Genomic DNA, 15,524 nt, shown 5'->3' with positions numbered 1-15,524 from the left:
TTTTATTTTATTTTATTTTATTTATTCTTGGCTGGGGTGGGGTATAAATAAAAATTATTATTATTAATAATAATAATAAATTTTATTTTATTTATTCTTGGCTGGGGAGGGTGGGGTATAAATAAAAATTATTATTAATAATAATAATAATAAATTTTATTTTATTTATTCTTGGCTGGGGAGGGTGGGGTATAAATAAAATTTAATAATAATAATAATAATAATAATAATAATAATAATAATAATAATAATAATTTTATTTTTATTTTATTATTTTATTATTTTATTTTATTATTATTAAAAATAATAATTTCACTCTCTTATCCAGGCTTTCCTTCTGAACGAAGATCTGGGCGATTCTCTCGACAGCGTGGAAGCTCTGCTGAAAAAGCACGAAGATTTTGAGAAATCCCTTACTGCCCAGGAAGAAAAAATCACGGTAATTCCTTTAATTTTAACAATTTCGGTTTCCGTTTTAATAATCAACATTTTAACAATTTCCACTTCCATTTTAATTTTCACGGTCATCATTTTCACGTTAATAATGGTCATTTCCCTATAATTTCCATTTCAATAATTTCCATTTCAATAATTTCCATTTTAATTATTAACATTTTTACAATTTCCACATCCATTTTAATTTTCACGGTCATCATTTTCACGTTAAAAATGGTCGTTTTCCTATTTCCCCCCCTATAAATTCCATTTCCGTTTCAATAATTTCCATTTTAATAATTTTCATTTTAATTATTAACATTTTAACTTCCATTTTGATTTTCACAGTCATCATTTTCACGTTAATAATGGTCATTTTCCTATAATTTCCATTTTAATAATTTCCATTTTAATTATTAACATTTTAACAATTTCCACTTCCATTTTAATTTTCACGGTCATCATTTTCACGTTAATAATGGTCATTTCCCTATAATTTCCATTTCAATAATTTCCATTTTAATTATTAACATTTTAATTATTAACATTTTTACAATTTCCACATCCATTTTAATTTTCACGGTCATCATTTTCACGTTAAAAATGGTCCTTTTCCTATTTTCCCCCCTATAAATTCCATTTCCGTTTCAATAATTTCCATTTTAATAATTTTCATTTTAATTATTAACATTTTAACAATTTCCACTTCCATTTTGATTTTCACAGACCTCATTTTCACGTTAATAATGGTCATTTTCCTATAATTTCCATTTTAATAATTTCCATTTTAATTATTAACATTTTAACAACTTCCACTTCCATTTTGATTTTCACGGTCATCATTTTCACGTTAATAATGATCATTTTCCTATAATTTCCGTTTTAATAATTTCCATTTTAATAATTTCCATTTTCATGGTAATAATTTATCATTTCAATTTTAATCATTTCCCGTCCCTTTTTAATTTTCACTTTAATTTCGGTTTTCATTTTAATCATTTCCATTTTAATCATTTCCATTTTCATGGTAATAATTTATCATTTCAATTTTAATCATTTCCCCTCCCTTTTTAATTTTCACTTTAATTTCGGTTTTCATTTTAATCATTTCCATTTTAATCATTTCCATTTTCATGGTAATAATTTATCATTTCAATTTTAATCATTTCCCCTCCCTTTTTAATTTTCACTTTAATTTCGGTTTTCATTTTAATCATTTCCATTTTAATCATTTCCATCTTCATGGTAATAATTTATCATTTCAATTTTAATGATTTTATTATTAAATAAATTATTTTAATAATTTATCATTTCAATTTTAATGATTTCCCCTCCCTTTTTAATTTTAATTTGGGTTTCCATTTTAATCATTTCCATTTTTGCAATTTTCATTTTCATAGAATTTATAATTTCAATTTTAACCATTTTCCTTTCCTATTTAAATAAAGTAAATATTTTAAATAGTAAATATGGTTGTTATTATTGCTGCTGCTGTTCTGTTTTGAGTAGTTCAAATTTGATTTTCACGGTATTAAGGGTCATTTTCCGTTTTAATTTTCCTTTTTAATTTCCATTTTCAGGCCCTGGACGAATTTGCCACAAAACTGATGCAAAACAATCACTATGCCAAGGAAGACGTTTCGAGCCGGAGGGACGCGGTAAATTTATTATATTATAGTTATTATAATAATATTATCATTATTATCTTGAAACTGTTTTGTGGGTATAGGGACCGCAATAAAGATATATATTCATATCTTGCATTTATTCCTATTATATTTATTATATTTCTTATTTTAATATTATATTACATTTATTATTATTATATTTCTTATTAGTATATTTCTTATATTACAGTTATTATTATTTATATTTCTTATTATTATATTTCTTATATTAGTTATTATTATTTATATATCTTATTATATTTCTTATTATAATATTATATTATAATATTATAATACTACATTTATTATTATTATATTTATTCTTATATTTATTATATTACAGTTATTATTATTTATATTTCTTATTATATTTCTTATTATAATATATTATATTATAATATTACATTTATTATTACATTTATTATTATTATTTTTCTTATATTACAGTTATTATTATTTATATTTTTATTATATTTCTTATATTACAGTTATTATTATTTATATTTCTTATTATTATATTTCTTATATTACAGTTATTATTATTTATATTTCTTATTATATGTCTTATTATAATATTATATTATAATATAATACTACATTTATTATTATTATATTTATTGTTATATTTATTATATTACAGTTATTATTATTTATATTTCTTATTATATTTCTTATTATAATATATTATAATATTATAATATTACATTTATTATTATATTTATTATTATTATTTTTCTTATATTACAGTTATTATTATTTATATTTCTTATTATATTTCTTATTGTTGTTATTATTATTTATATTTCTTATTATATTTCTTATTGTTGTTGTTATTATTATTATTATTATTATTATTATTACTACGACAATTGACCGAAGACTCTCTTCTTTCCCTCTCCCCGGCCCCCCGCCGCTCTTGAACCACCGCATTTATAATTTATAATGTATAATAATTTATAATGTATAAAAATTTGTAATTTATAAATTATAATTTGTAATTTATAATTTACAATTTATAAATTATAATTTGTAACTTATAATTTATAATTTATAAATTATAATTATAAATTATAAATTTTAAATTATAATTATAAATTTATAATTATAATTATAAATTATAATTATAAATTATAAATTATAAATTATAAATTATTTATTTATAATCATTATATTTAATATACTGCGCTTATTATTATTACTAATATTTATTATTATTATTATTATTATTATTATTATTATTATTATTATTATTATTATTTAGCTCTTGAACCGCCGCAACGCTCTCCACGAGAGAGCGCTCCGCCGCCGAGCGCAACTCGCCGATTCCTTCCACCTCCAGCAATTCTTCCGCGACTCGGACGAACTCAAGAGTTGGGTCAACGAGAAGATGAAGACCGCCACCGACGAGGCCTACAAGGTGCGGGGGCCCGTTTCCTTCCCACTTCCTGTCTAGGCCACGCCTCCTTTCCCGTTTCCTGTCTGGGCCCGGATACTTCCCCATTTCCTGTTGGGGCTGGACTTGTTTCCTGTTTCCTGTCTCGACCCGGATTCCCTTCATTTCCCCCTCATTTCCTGTCTGGGTCCGGACTTGTTTCCCGTTTCCTGTCGGGGGCCGGTCTCACTTCCTGTTTCCTGTCGGGGCTCGGACTCCCTTCCCATTTCCTGTCTAGGCTAAAACTCCTTTTCCATTTCCTGTTGGGGGCCAGATTCCTTCCCTGTTTCCTGTCTGAGCCCGGGATCCTTTCCCACTTCCTGTCACGGCCGGACTCATTTCCTGTCAGGGTCTGGACTCCTTCCGCATTTCCTCTCGGGGGCTGGACTCCTTTCCCGTTTCCTGTCTGGGCCTGGGCTCCTTTCCTGTTTCCTGTCTGGGCCCCGCCTCCTTTCCCATTTCCTGTTGGGACCTGGACTCGTTTCCTGTCTGGGCCCAGGCTCCTTCTCCGTTTCCTGTCTGAGCCTGTACTCCTTTCCCGTTTCCTGTCTCTGCCTGGACTCCTTTTCCATTTCCTGTCGGGGCCTGGATACTTTCCCGTTTCCTGTCTGAGCTTGGGCTCCTTTCCCATTTCCTGTTGGGACCCGGACTCGTTTCTTGCCTGGGCCTGGGCTCCTTTCCCGTTTCCTGTTGGGACCTGAACTCTTTTCCAGTCTGGGTCTGGGCTCCTTCCCCATTTCCTGTCAGGGCCCGAACTCCTTCCCTGTTTCCTGTCTGGGCCCGGGCTCCTTTCCTGTTTCCTGTCTGGGCCCATACTCCTTCCTGTTTCCTGTTGGGGCCCGGATTCCTTTCCCATTTCCTGTCTGGGCCCAAACTCCTTCCCCGTTTCCTGTCGGGGCCAAGACTCGTTTCCTGTCTGGACCAGGGCTCCTTTCTCGTTTTCTGTTGGGACCCGGACTCATTTCCTGTCTGGGCTGGGACTCGTTTCCCGTTTCCTGTTGGGACCTGGACTTGTTTCCTGTCTGGGCCCAGATTCCCTTCCCATTTCCTGTTGTGGCCCGGATTCCTCCCTCGTTTTCTGTCAAGGCCCAGATTCCTTCCCTGTTTCCTGTCAGGGCATGGATTCCTTTTCCGTTTCCTGTCTGGGCCTGTACTCCTTCCCTGTTTCCTATTGGGGCTCAGATTTCTTTCCCATTTCCTGTCTGGGCCCAGATTCCCTTCCCATTTCCTGTTGCGGCCCGGATTCCTCCCCCATTTCCTGTCTGGCCCAGATTCCTTCCCCGTTTCCTGTCGGGGCCTGGGCTCCCTTCCCGTTTCCTGTCTGGGCCTACACTACACACACACACAGACACACGCACATATAAACATATATACGCACACATATACATACATACATATACATATATATATATATATATATATATATATATATATATATACACACACAGATATATACATATAGATACACATATATATACAAACATATATATACACACAAACGCATGTGTACATATATAGATATACACACACACACATATATACACATACATGTGCATATATATATATATGTACATACACACACAGAGAGATACACACACACACACACACACACGTACATATATATATACACAGACACACATATATACACATACATATAGATACACACATATATATATATACACACAAACGCACATGTGTACATATACACACACACACACGTGTACATATATATATATACACATACACATATATACACATACATGTGCATATATATATATATATGTACATACACACACAGAGAGATACACACACACACACACACACACACACGTACATATATATATACACACACACATATACACACATTTAGATACACACATATATACACACAAACGCATATGTGTACATATACACACACACACACGTGTACATATATATATATATACACATACACATATACACACATACATTTAGATACACACATATATACACACAAACGCATATGTGTACATATACAGACACACACACACACGTGTACATATATATACACACACACACACACGTACATATATATATACACAGACACACATATATACACATACATTTAGATACACACACACATATACACACATACATATAGATACACACACATATACACACAAACGCATATGTGTACATATATATATATAGATATATACACACACACACATTTAGATACACACATATACACACAAACGCATATGTGTACATATACACACACACACACGTGTACATATATATACACACACACACACACACACATATACACACATACATTTAGATACACACATATACACACACAAACGCATATGTGTACATATACAGACACACACACACACACGTGTACATATACACACACACACACACACACATACACACATACATTTAGATACACACAAACGCATATGTGTACATATATACACACACACGTGTACATATATATACACACACATATACACACATACATATAGATACACACGTATATACACACAAACGCATATGTGTACATACATATATATACCCACACAAACACACACACACACATACATATAAACATATATATGTATATCTTGTCCCCCGTCTCCCCCGTCAGGATCCGTCCAACCTGCAGGGCAAAGTCCAGAAGCACCAGGCCTTTGAGGCGGAGCTCTCGGCCAATCAGAGCCGGATCGACGGCCTGGAGAAGGCGGGGCAAAAGCTGACGGACACCCAGCACTACGCCTCCGAGGAGGTGGAGGCGCGGCGGAGCGAGGTCCTCAGCTTGTGGAAGAAGCTTCTGGAAGCCACCGAGCTGAAAGGTGTGTGGGGGGTGTTATTAGGAGTATTATTAGTATTATTATTGCTATTATTATTATTATTATTATTATTATTATTATTATTATTATTTAGTATTATTGGTATGTATTAGGAGTATTATTAGTATTATCATTGCTATTAGTAGTAGTAGTAGTATGTATGTATGTATGTATTAGGAGTATTATTAGTATGTATTAGGAGTATTATTAGTATGTATTAGGAGTATTATTATTAGTATTATTATTGCTATTAGTAGTAGTAGTAGTAGTAGTAGTAGTATGTATGTATTAGGAGTATTATTAGTGTTATTATTGCTATTATTATTATTAGTATTATTATTAGTATGTATTAGGAGTATTATTAGCATTATTGCTGCTGCTGCTGTTGTTATGTATTAGGAGTATTATTAGTATGTATTAGTAGTCCATGGGGTCACGAAGAGTCGGACACGACTAAACGACTAAACAACAACAACAGTAGTATTATTAGTATTATTATTGTTATTATTGTTATTATTATTAATAATTAGTATTATTAGTATGTATTAGGAGTATTATTAGTATTATCATTGCTATTAGTAGTGGTAGTACTATTAGTATGTATTAGGAGTATTATTAGTATGTATTAGGAGTATTATTGTTGCTATTATTATTATTAGTAGTAGTAGTATGTATGTATTAGGAGTATTATTAGTATGTATTAGGAGTATTATTATTATTAGTATTATTATTGCTATTAGTAGTAGTAGTAGTAGTAGTATGTATTAGGAGTATTATTAGTGTTGTTATTGCTATTATTATTATTAGTATTATTATTAGTATGTATTAGGAGTATTATTAGCATTATTGCTGCTGTTGTTGTTATGTATTAGGAGTATTATTAGTATGTATTAGGAGTATTATTAGTATTATTATTGCTATTATTGCTATTATTGTTATTATTATTATTAATTAGTATTATTAGTATGTATTAGGAGTATTATTAGTATTATCATTGCTATTAGTGGTAGTAGTATTATTAGTATGTATTAGGAGTATTATTATTATTAGTATTATTATTGCTATTAGTAGTAGTAGTAGTAGTAGTAGTAGTAGTAGTAGTATTATGTATGTATTAGGAGTATTATTACTTATTACTATTGCTTATAACTATTACTTATTACTTATTATTACTACTTTTACATATTACTATTACTTATTACTATTACTTATTACTTATTGTTAGTACTATTAATTATTATTATTACTACTACTACTTATTACTTATTACTTATTACTTATTACTTATTACTACTACTACTATTTTATTACTACTACTACTATTACTTAGTAATAAGTAATAGTAGTAGTAGTAAAATAATAGTAGTAGTAATATTATTAATATTAATAATTACTTATTACTTCTTATTACTACTATCGCTATTTTATTTTTATTATTTTATCTTATTTTATTTTATTATTTTTATTATTTTCACTATCACTATTTTACTTTATTATTTACTTTATTACTTCTTATTACTACTATCACTATTTTATTTTTATTATTCTATTTTATTTTATTTTTATTTATTTTTATTATTTTCGCTATCACTATTTCACTTTATTATTTTCATTTTATTTTTATTTTCACTCATATTATTACTCCTATTATTACTCATTACTATTACTTCTTCTTACTACTACTGCGATTCCTCTTGTTTATTACTGCTGTTACTATTTCAATTACTCTTACCATTATTACTACTACTATTAAACCCCCCTCTCCCTCCCCACCCCCCACCCCCCGCCCCAGGGGTCAAGCTGCGGGAAGCCAACCAGCAGCAACAATTCAACCGCAACGTGGAGGACATTGAGTTGTGGCTCTACGAGGTCGAAGGTCACCTGGCCTCGGACGATTACGGGAAGGACCTCACCAACGTCCAGAACCTCCAGAAGAAACACGCCCTCCTGGAGGCCGACGTGGCCGCCCACCAGGTCCCCTTTATTAATATTAATTATTAATATTATTATCATCATCATTATTATTATTTTATTTTATTTTAATATTATTACGTGGCCGCCCACCAGGTGCCGTTAATTAATATCTTCTATTATTATTATTATTATTATTATTATTATTATTATTATTATTATTATCATTATCATTATTATAATTTTATTATTATTATTATTATTATTATTATTATTATTATTATTATTATTTTATTCTTCTTATTATTATTACGTGGCCGCCCACCAGGTGCTGTTTATTAATATTAATCATTATTATTATTGTTATTGTTATTGTTATTGTTACGTGGCCGCCCACCAGGTGCTGTTTATTAATATTTTTTATTATTATTATTATTATTATTATTATTATTACGTGGCCGCCCACCAGGTGCCGTTTATTAATATTAAGCATTATTATTATTATTATTATTAGTAGTATTATTAGTATTATATTACGTGGCCGCCCACCAGGTGCCCTTTATTAATATTTATTATTATTATTATTATTATTATTATTATTATTATTATTACATGGTTGCCCACCAGGTGCCATTTATTAACATTAATGATGATGATGATGATGATGATGATAATAATAATAATGATGATGATGATGAAGTGGCTGCCCACCAGGTGCCATTTATTAATATTAGTTATTATTATTATTATTATTATTATTACGTGGTTGCCCACCAGGTGCCGTTTATTAATATTAATTATTAGTATTAGTATTAGTATTAGTATTACGTGTCTGCCCACCAGGTGCCGTTTATTAATATTATTTATTATTATTATTATTATTATTATTATTATTATTATTATTACGTGGCCGCCCACCAGGTGCCGTTTAATAATAATAATAATAATAATAATAATAATAATAAATATTATTATTATTATTTTAGTATTTTTATTACTTCTTACTATTCATTCTTTTTGTCGTTACGATGATTATGAAGAATATTAAAAATAAATCAGATAATAATAAATTAATTAATTATTACTCATTACTATTTGTTATTTTTATGACCTCTCTGATCATGACCCCTTTCCAGGACCGGATCGACGGCATCGCCATCCAAGCCCGCCAGTTCCAGGAGGCCGGCCATTTTGACGCCGGAAACATCCGGAAGAAGCAGGAGGCCTTGGGGGCGCGGTACGAGGCCCTGCGCGACCCCATGGCGACCCGGAAGCAGAAGCTGGCCGACTCGCTCCGCCTCCAGCAGCTCTTCCGGGATGTGGAGGACGAGGAGACCTGGATCCGGGAGAAGGAACCCATTGCCGCTTCCACCAACCGAGGTCCAGAATCGGTCGAGGGTTTAATTGCTGTTAATTCGATTTTTTTTTAAATTTTTAATACATATTTATTACTCAAAAAGAGTATACGATGATTATGAAGAATATTAAAAATAATCAGTGAGAATAATCATAAATTAATAAATTATTACTCGTTACTATTAAAAATAATAAGAGAGAATAATCATAAATTAATGATGGACTGTTCTTATTCCTCGTTACTATTTGTTCTTTTTATTGTTACGATGATTATTAAGAATATTAAAAATAATAAGAGATAATAATCATAAATTAATGATGGAATGTTTTTATTCCTCGTTACTATTTGTTATTTTTATGACCTTTTTATTACTATTTTTATGACCTTTTTATTACTTCTTACTATTCATTCTTTTTGTTGTTACGATGATTATTAAGAATATTAAAAATAATAAGAGATAATAATCATAAATTAATGATGGAATGTTTTTATTCCTCGTTACGATGATTATTAATAATATTAAAAATAATCAGAGAGAATAATCATAAATTAATAAATTATTACTCGTTACTATTTGTTCTTTTTACGACCTTTTTATTACTTCTTACTATTCATTCTTTTTGTCGTTACGATGATTATGAAGAATATTAAAAATAATCAGAGAGAATAATCATAAATTAATAAATTATTCCTCGTTACTATTTGTTATTTTTATGACCTTTTTATTACTGGAAGCCGCCCAGAGTGGCTGGGGAGACCCAGCCAGATGGGCGGGGTACAAATAATAATTATTATTATTATTATTATTATTATTATTATTATTATATCATAACATAATTTCATCATTTCTTTGGACTCCCTCACATCTCCCGCTCCCACTTACATTGTTACGAAAAAATTTTCCAAGCAAATTACCCGATCTTATCTCCGCTCATTTAAATAAAATCTAACAATTCTCCAAGAAATTGATATTTTCCTTAATCTCACTTATCGTCAAATTCAGATCGGTGGTAGACAGTTATTTGTGATCTAGCATCCTTCTTAACATTCAACCAAATTACAATCTTTTTGTAGATAAATCTTGAATTTCCTCAACCCTCTCCTGTCCCAGATCTATTATATTATTCTATTATATATTTTTACCTTTTAGTTTTATAATTTAATTATTTTATATATTTATTTTAATTTATTTTTAATTTATTTTTATTTTTATTTTATATTCTATATATTTTATATTTTAAATATTTTATGTTATTTTATATATTTTTATAATATATATATATATATATAAGTTTTATATTTTATTAGTATTTTATTAATATTTTATAGTATTAATATAGTAGTATTAATCATAATATTTATGAATATTAAATATTTATAATAATTATTTATAGATATTATTTGTTCTTGTTCTCATTCATTATTTATTATTGACAATTATTGATCCTTCCTTAGAACTTTATTATCACTTATTATTATTATTAATTGATATGTATTATTATTTATTATCTATTCCTCATTTCTTTTTTATTTGATAATTTATTATTATTATTAATTGATAATTATGTATTATTATTTATTATCTATTCCTCACTTCTTCTTCTTTCTTATTTGATAATTATTTATTATTATTATTAATTGATAATGATGTATTATTATTTATTATCTATTCCACTTCTTCTTCTTTCTTATTTGATAATTATTTATTATTATTATTATTAATTGATAATTATGTATTATTATTTATTATCTATTCCTCACTTCTTCTTTCTTATTTGATAATTATTTATTATTATTATTACTTTATAATTATGTATTATTATTTATTATCTATTCTTCATTTCTTTCTTATTTGATAATTATTTATTATTATTATTATTAATTGATAATTATGTATTACTATTTATTATCTATTCCTCCCTCTTCTTTCTTATTTGATAATTATTTATTATGATTATTAATTGATAATTATGTATTATTATTTATTATCTATTCCTCACTTCTTCTTCTTTCTTATTTGATAATTATTTATTAATATTTATGCTCTATTTCATACATATAATAATTATTTGACGATGTCATCTCCCCCCCCCTTCCAGGCAAGGACCTCATTGGGGTCCAGAACCTTTTGAAAAAGCACCAGGCTTTGCAGGCGGAAATTGCCGGACACGAACCCCGGATCAAGGCTGTCACTCAGAAGGGGAACACCATGGTGGAGGAAGGTGGGTCCGAATGGGTTAGGTTAGGGGTCAGCGCTAGGGTTGGGTTGGGGTTAGGGTTGGGTTAGGGGTCAGTGCTAGGGTTGGGTTAGGGTTAGGGTTGGGTTAGGGGTCAGTGCTAGGGTTGGGTTGGGGTTAGGGTTGGGTTAGGGGTCAGTGCTAGGGTTGGGTTGGGGTTAGGGTTGGGTCAGGGGTCAGTGCTAGGGTTAGGTTAGGGGTCAGTGCTAGGGTTGGGTTAGGGTTAGGGGTCAGCGCTAGGGTTGGGTTGGGGTTAGAGTTGGGTTAGGGGTCAGTGCTAGGGTTGGGTTAGGAATAGGGTTAGGGTTAGGGTTGGGTTAGCGTTAGGGGTCAGCGCTAGGGTTGGGTTGGGGTTAGGGTTGGGTTAGGGGTCAGTGCTACGGTTGGGTTAGGAATAGGGTTAGGGTTGGGTTAGGGGTCAGTGCTAGGGGTGGGTTAGGAGTAGGATTAGGGTTAGGGGTCAGGGCTAGGGTTGGGTTAGGAATAAGGTTAGGGTTGGGTTAGGGTTAGGGTTGGGTTAGGGGTCAGTGCGAGGGTTAGGTTAGGGTTAGGGGTCAGAGCTAGGGCTAGGTTAGGGTTAGGGGTCAGTGCTAGGGTTAGGGTTAGGAATAGGGTTAGGGTTGGGTTAGGGGTCAGGGCTAGGGTTGGCTTAGGGTTAGGGGTCAGTGCTAGGGTTAGGGGTCAGTGCTAGGGTTAGGGGTCAGTGCTAGGCTTGGGCTAGGCTTGGGAATCAGGTTAGGGTTAGGGGTCAAAGCTAGGGTTAGGGGTCAGTGCTAGGGTTGGGTTAGGGTTTGAAATCGGGTTATGGTTAGGGGTCGGTGCTAGGGTTAGGTTTTGGTTTGGAAGCTGGTTTGGGTTAGGGGTCAGTGCTAGGATTGGGTTAGGGGTCAGTACTAGGGTTGGGTTAGGGATAGGAATAGGGTTAGGGGTCAGTGCTAGAGTTGGGTTAGGGGTCAATGCTAGGCTTGGGTCAGGCTTAGGGGTCAATGCTAGGCTTGGGTTATGGTTAGGGGTCAATGCTAGGCTTTTGTTAGGGGTCACTGCTAGCCTTGGGTCCGGCTTAGGGGTCAGTCCTAGCCTTCACTATCCACTTATGGGTCAGTGTTGGGTTCGAATTCCCATTTTAACCCCTCTCCTTTCTTCTCTATTCCCCGCCGCACCGTGCACATCCCGCTCCCCTTCCTGTCTCCTCCCCTTCCCCTTCACTTCCTGTCCCCTTCTCTTCCTGTCTCCTCCCCTTCCCTTCCCCTTCCCTTCCTGTCCCCTTCCCTTCCTGTCCCCACCTGTCCCTGACCCTTCCCATCCCCTTCACTTCCTGTACTGTTCACTTCCTGTCCCCTTCACTTCCTGTCCCTGCGCCTTCCTGTCCCTTCCCCTTCACTTCCTGTCTTCTTCACTTCCTGTCCCCTCCACTTCCTATCCCCGTCCCTTCCTGTTCCCCCCTCTTCCTGTCCCCTTCCCTTCTCCTTCACTTCCTCTTCCCTTCCCCTTCACTTCCTGTCCCCGCCCCTTCCCCTTCACTTCCTGTCTTCACTTCCTGTCTCCTCCACTTCCTGTCCCCTCCACTTCCTGTCCTCTTTCCTTTCCCTTCCCTTCCTGTCCCCTCCCCTTCCTATCCCTGCCCCTGCCCCTTCCCCTTCACTTCCTGTCCCCTTCCCTTCCTGTCCCCACCTGTCCCTGACCCTTCCCATCCCCTTCACTTCCTGTACTGTTCACTTCCTGTCCCTTCCCCTTCACTTCCTGTCTTCTTCACTTCCTGTCCCCTCCACTTCCTATCCCCGTCCCTTCCTGTTCCCCCCTCTTCCTGTCCCCTTCCCTTCTTCACTTCCTATTCCCTTCCCCTTCACTTCCTGTCCCTTCCCCTTCACTTCCTGTCTTCACTTCCTGTCTCCTCCACTTCCTGTCCCCTCCACTTCCTGTCCTCTTTCCTTTCCCTTCCCTTCCTGTCCCCTCCCCTTCCTATCCCTGCCCCTGCCCCTTCCCCTTCACTTCCTGTCCCCTTCTCTTCCTGTCTCCTCCCCTTCCCTTCCCCTTCCCTTCCTGTCCCCTTCCCTTCCTGTCCCCACCTGTCCCTGACCCTTCCCATCCCCTTCACTTCCTGTACTGTTCACTTCCTGTCCCCTTCACTTCCTGTCTCTGCGCCTTCCTGTCCCTTCCCCTTCACTTCCTGTCTTCTTCACTTCCTGTCCCCTCCACTTCCTATCCCCGTCCCTTCCTGTTCCCCCCTCTTCCTGTCCCCTTCCCTTCTCCTTCACTTCCTGTCCCCGCCCCTTCCCTTCACTTCCTGTCTTCACTTCCTGTCTCCTCCACTTCCTGTCCCCTCCACTTCCTGTCCTCTTTCCTTTCCCTTCCCTTCCTGTCCCCTCCCCTTCCTATCCCTGCCCCTTCCCCTTCACTTCCTGTCCCCTTCTCTTCCTGTCTCCTCCCCTTCCCTTCCCCTTCCCTTCCTGTCCCCTTCCCTTCCTGTCCCCACCTGTCCCTGACCCTTCCCATCCCCTTCACTTCCTGTACTGTTCACTTCCTGTCCCCTTCACTTCCTGTCCCTGCGCCTTCCTGTCCCTTCCCCTTCACATCCTGTCTTCTTCACTTCCTGTCCCCTCCACTTCCTATCCCCGTCCCTTCCTGTTCCCCCCTCTTCCTGTCCCCTTCCCTTCTCCTTCACTTCTTATTCCCTTCCCCTTCACTTCCTGTCCCCGCCCCTTCCCCTTCACTTCCTGTCTTCACTTCCTGTCTCCTCCACTTCCTGTCCCCTCCACTTCCTGTCCTCTTTCCTTTCCCTTCCCTTCCTGTCCCCTCCCCTTCCTATCCCTGCCCCTGCCCCTTCCCCTTCACTTCCTGTCCCCTTCTCTTCCTGTCTCCTCCCCTTCCCTTCCCCTTCCCTTCCTGTCCCCTTCCCTTCCTGTCCCCACCTGTCCCTGACCCTTCCCATCCCCTTCACTTCCTGTACTGTTCACTTCCTGTCCCCTTCACTTCCTGTCCCTGCGCCTTCCTGTCCCTTCCCCTTCACTTCTTGTCTTCTTCACTTCCTGTCCCCTCCACTTCCTATCCCCATCCCTTCCTGTTCCCCCCTCTTCCTGTCCCCTTCCCTTCTCCTTCACTTCCTATTCCCTTCCCCTTCACTTCCTGTCCCCGCTCCTTCCCCTTCACTTCCTGTCTCCTCCACTTCCTGTTCCCTCCACTTCCTGTCCCCTTTCCTTTCCCTTCCCTTCCTGTCCCCTCCCCTTCCTATCCCTGCCCCTGTCCCTTCCCCTTCACTTCCTGTCCCCTTCTCTTCCTGTCTCCTCCCCTTCCCTTCCCCTTCCCTTCCTGTACTGTTCACTTCCTATCCCCGTCCCTTCCTGTTCCCCCCTCTTCCTGTCCCCTTCCCTTCTCCTTCACTTCCTATTCCCTTCCCCTTCACTTCCTGTCCCCGCCCCTTCCCCTTCACTTCCTGTCTTCACTTCCTGTCTCCTCCACTTCCTGTCCCCTCCACTTCCTGTCCTCTTTCCTTTCCCTTCCCTTCCTGTCCCTGCCCCTGCCCCTTCACTTCCTGTCCCCGCCCCTTCCTGTCCCTGCCTCTTCCTATCCCCGCCTCTTCCTGTCCCCTTCACTTCCTGTCCCCAGGCCACTTCGCCGCCGATGATGTCAGAGCCAAGCTGGCCGACTTGCACC

At 35.8% G+C, this 15,524-nt stretch overlaps 1 protein-coding gene across 1 annotated transcript in view; it reads left to right on the top strand.

The window, feature by feature from the left end:
• Nucleotides 1–15,524, top strand: part of LOC307207784 (spectrin alpha chain, non-erythrocytic 1) — a gene marked incomplete at both ends in the record, with an annotated part of 83,974 nt that overhangs the window by 38,869 nt on the left and 29,581 nt on the right. Inside the window, 8 exons of the mRNA XM_079961846.1 lie at nt 329–439; nt 2,016–2,093; nt 3,364–3,519; nt 6,167–6,371; nt 8,161–8,342; nt 9,416–9,659; nt 11,736–11,858; nt 15,477–15,524. The exon at nt 15,477–15,524 is cut by the window's right edge and continues 170 nt beyond it. Of these exons, the coding sequence (XP_079817972.1) occupies nt 329–439; nt 2,016–2,093; nt 3,364–3,519; nt 6,167–6,371; nt 8,161–8,342; nt 9,416–9,659; nt 11,736–11,858; nt 15,477–15,524 (1,147 nt within the window). The remainder of the gene's footprint in view (nt 1–328; nt 440–2,015; nt 2,094–3,363; nt 3,520–6,166; nt 6,372–8,160; nt 8,343–9,415; nt 9,660–11,735; nt 11,859–15,476) is intronic.

The sequence above is a fragment of the Podarcis cretensis genome, assembly GCF_951804945.1.
Source record: "Podarcis cretensis genome assembly, chromosome: Z".
Classification (NCBI taxonomy): domain Eukaryota; kingdom Metazoa; phylum Chordata; class Lepidosauria; order Squamata; family Lacertidae; genus Podarcis; species Podarcis cretensis.
This window is presented reverse-complemented; position numbering and strand designations above follow the sequence as displayed.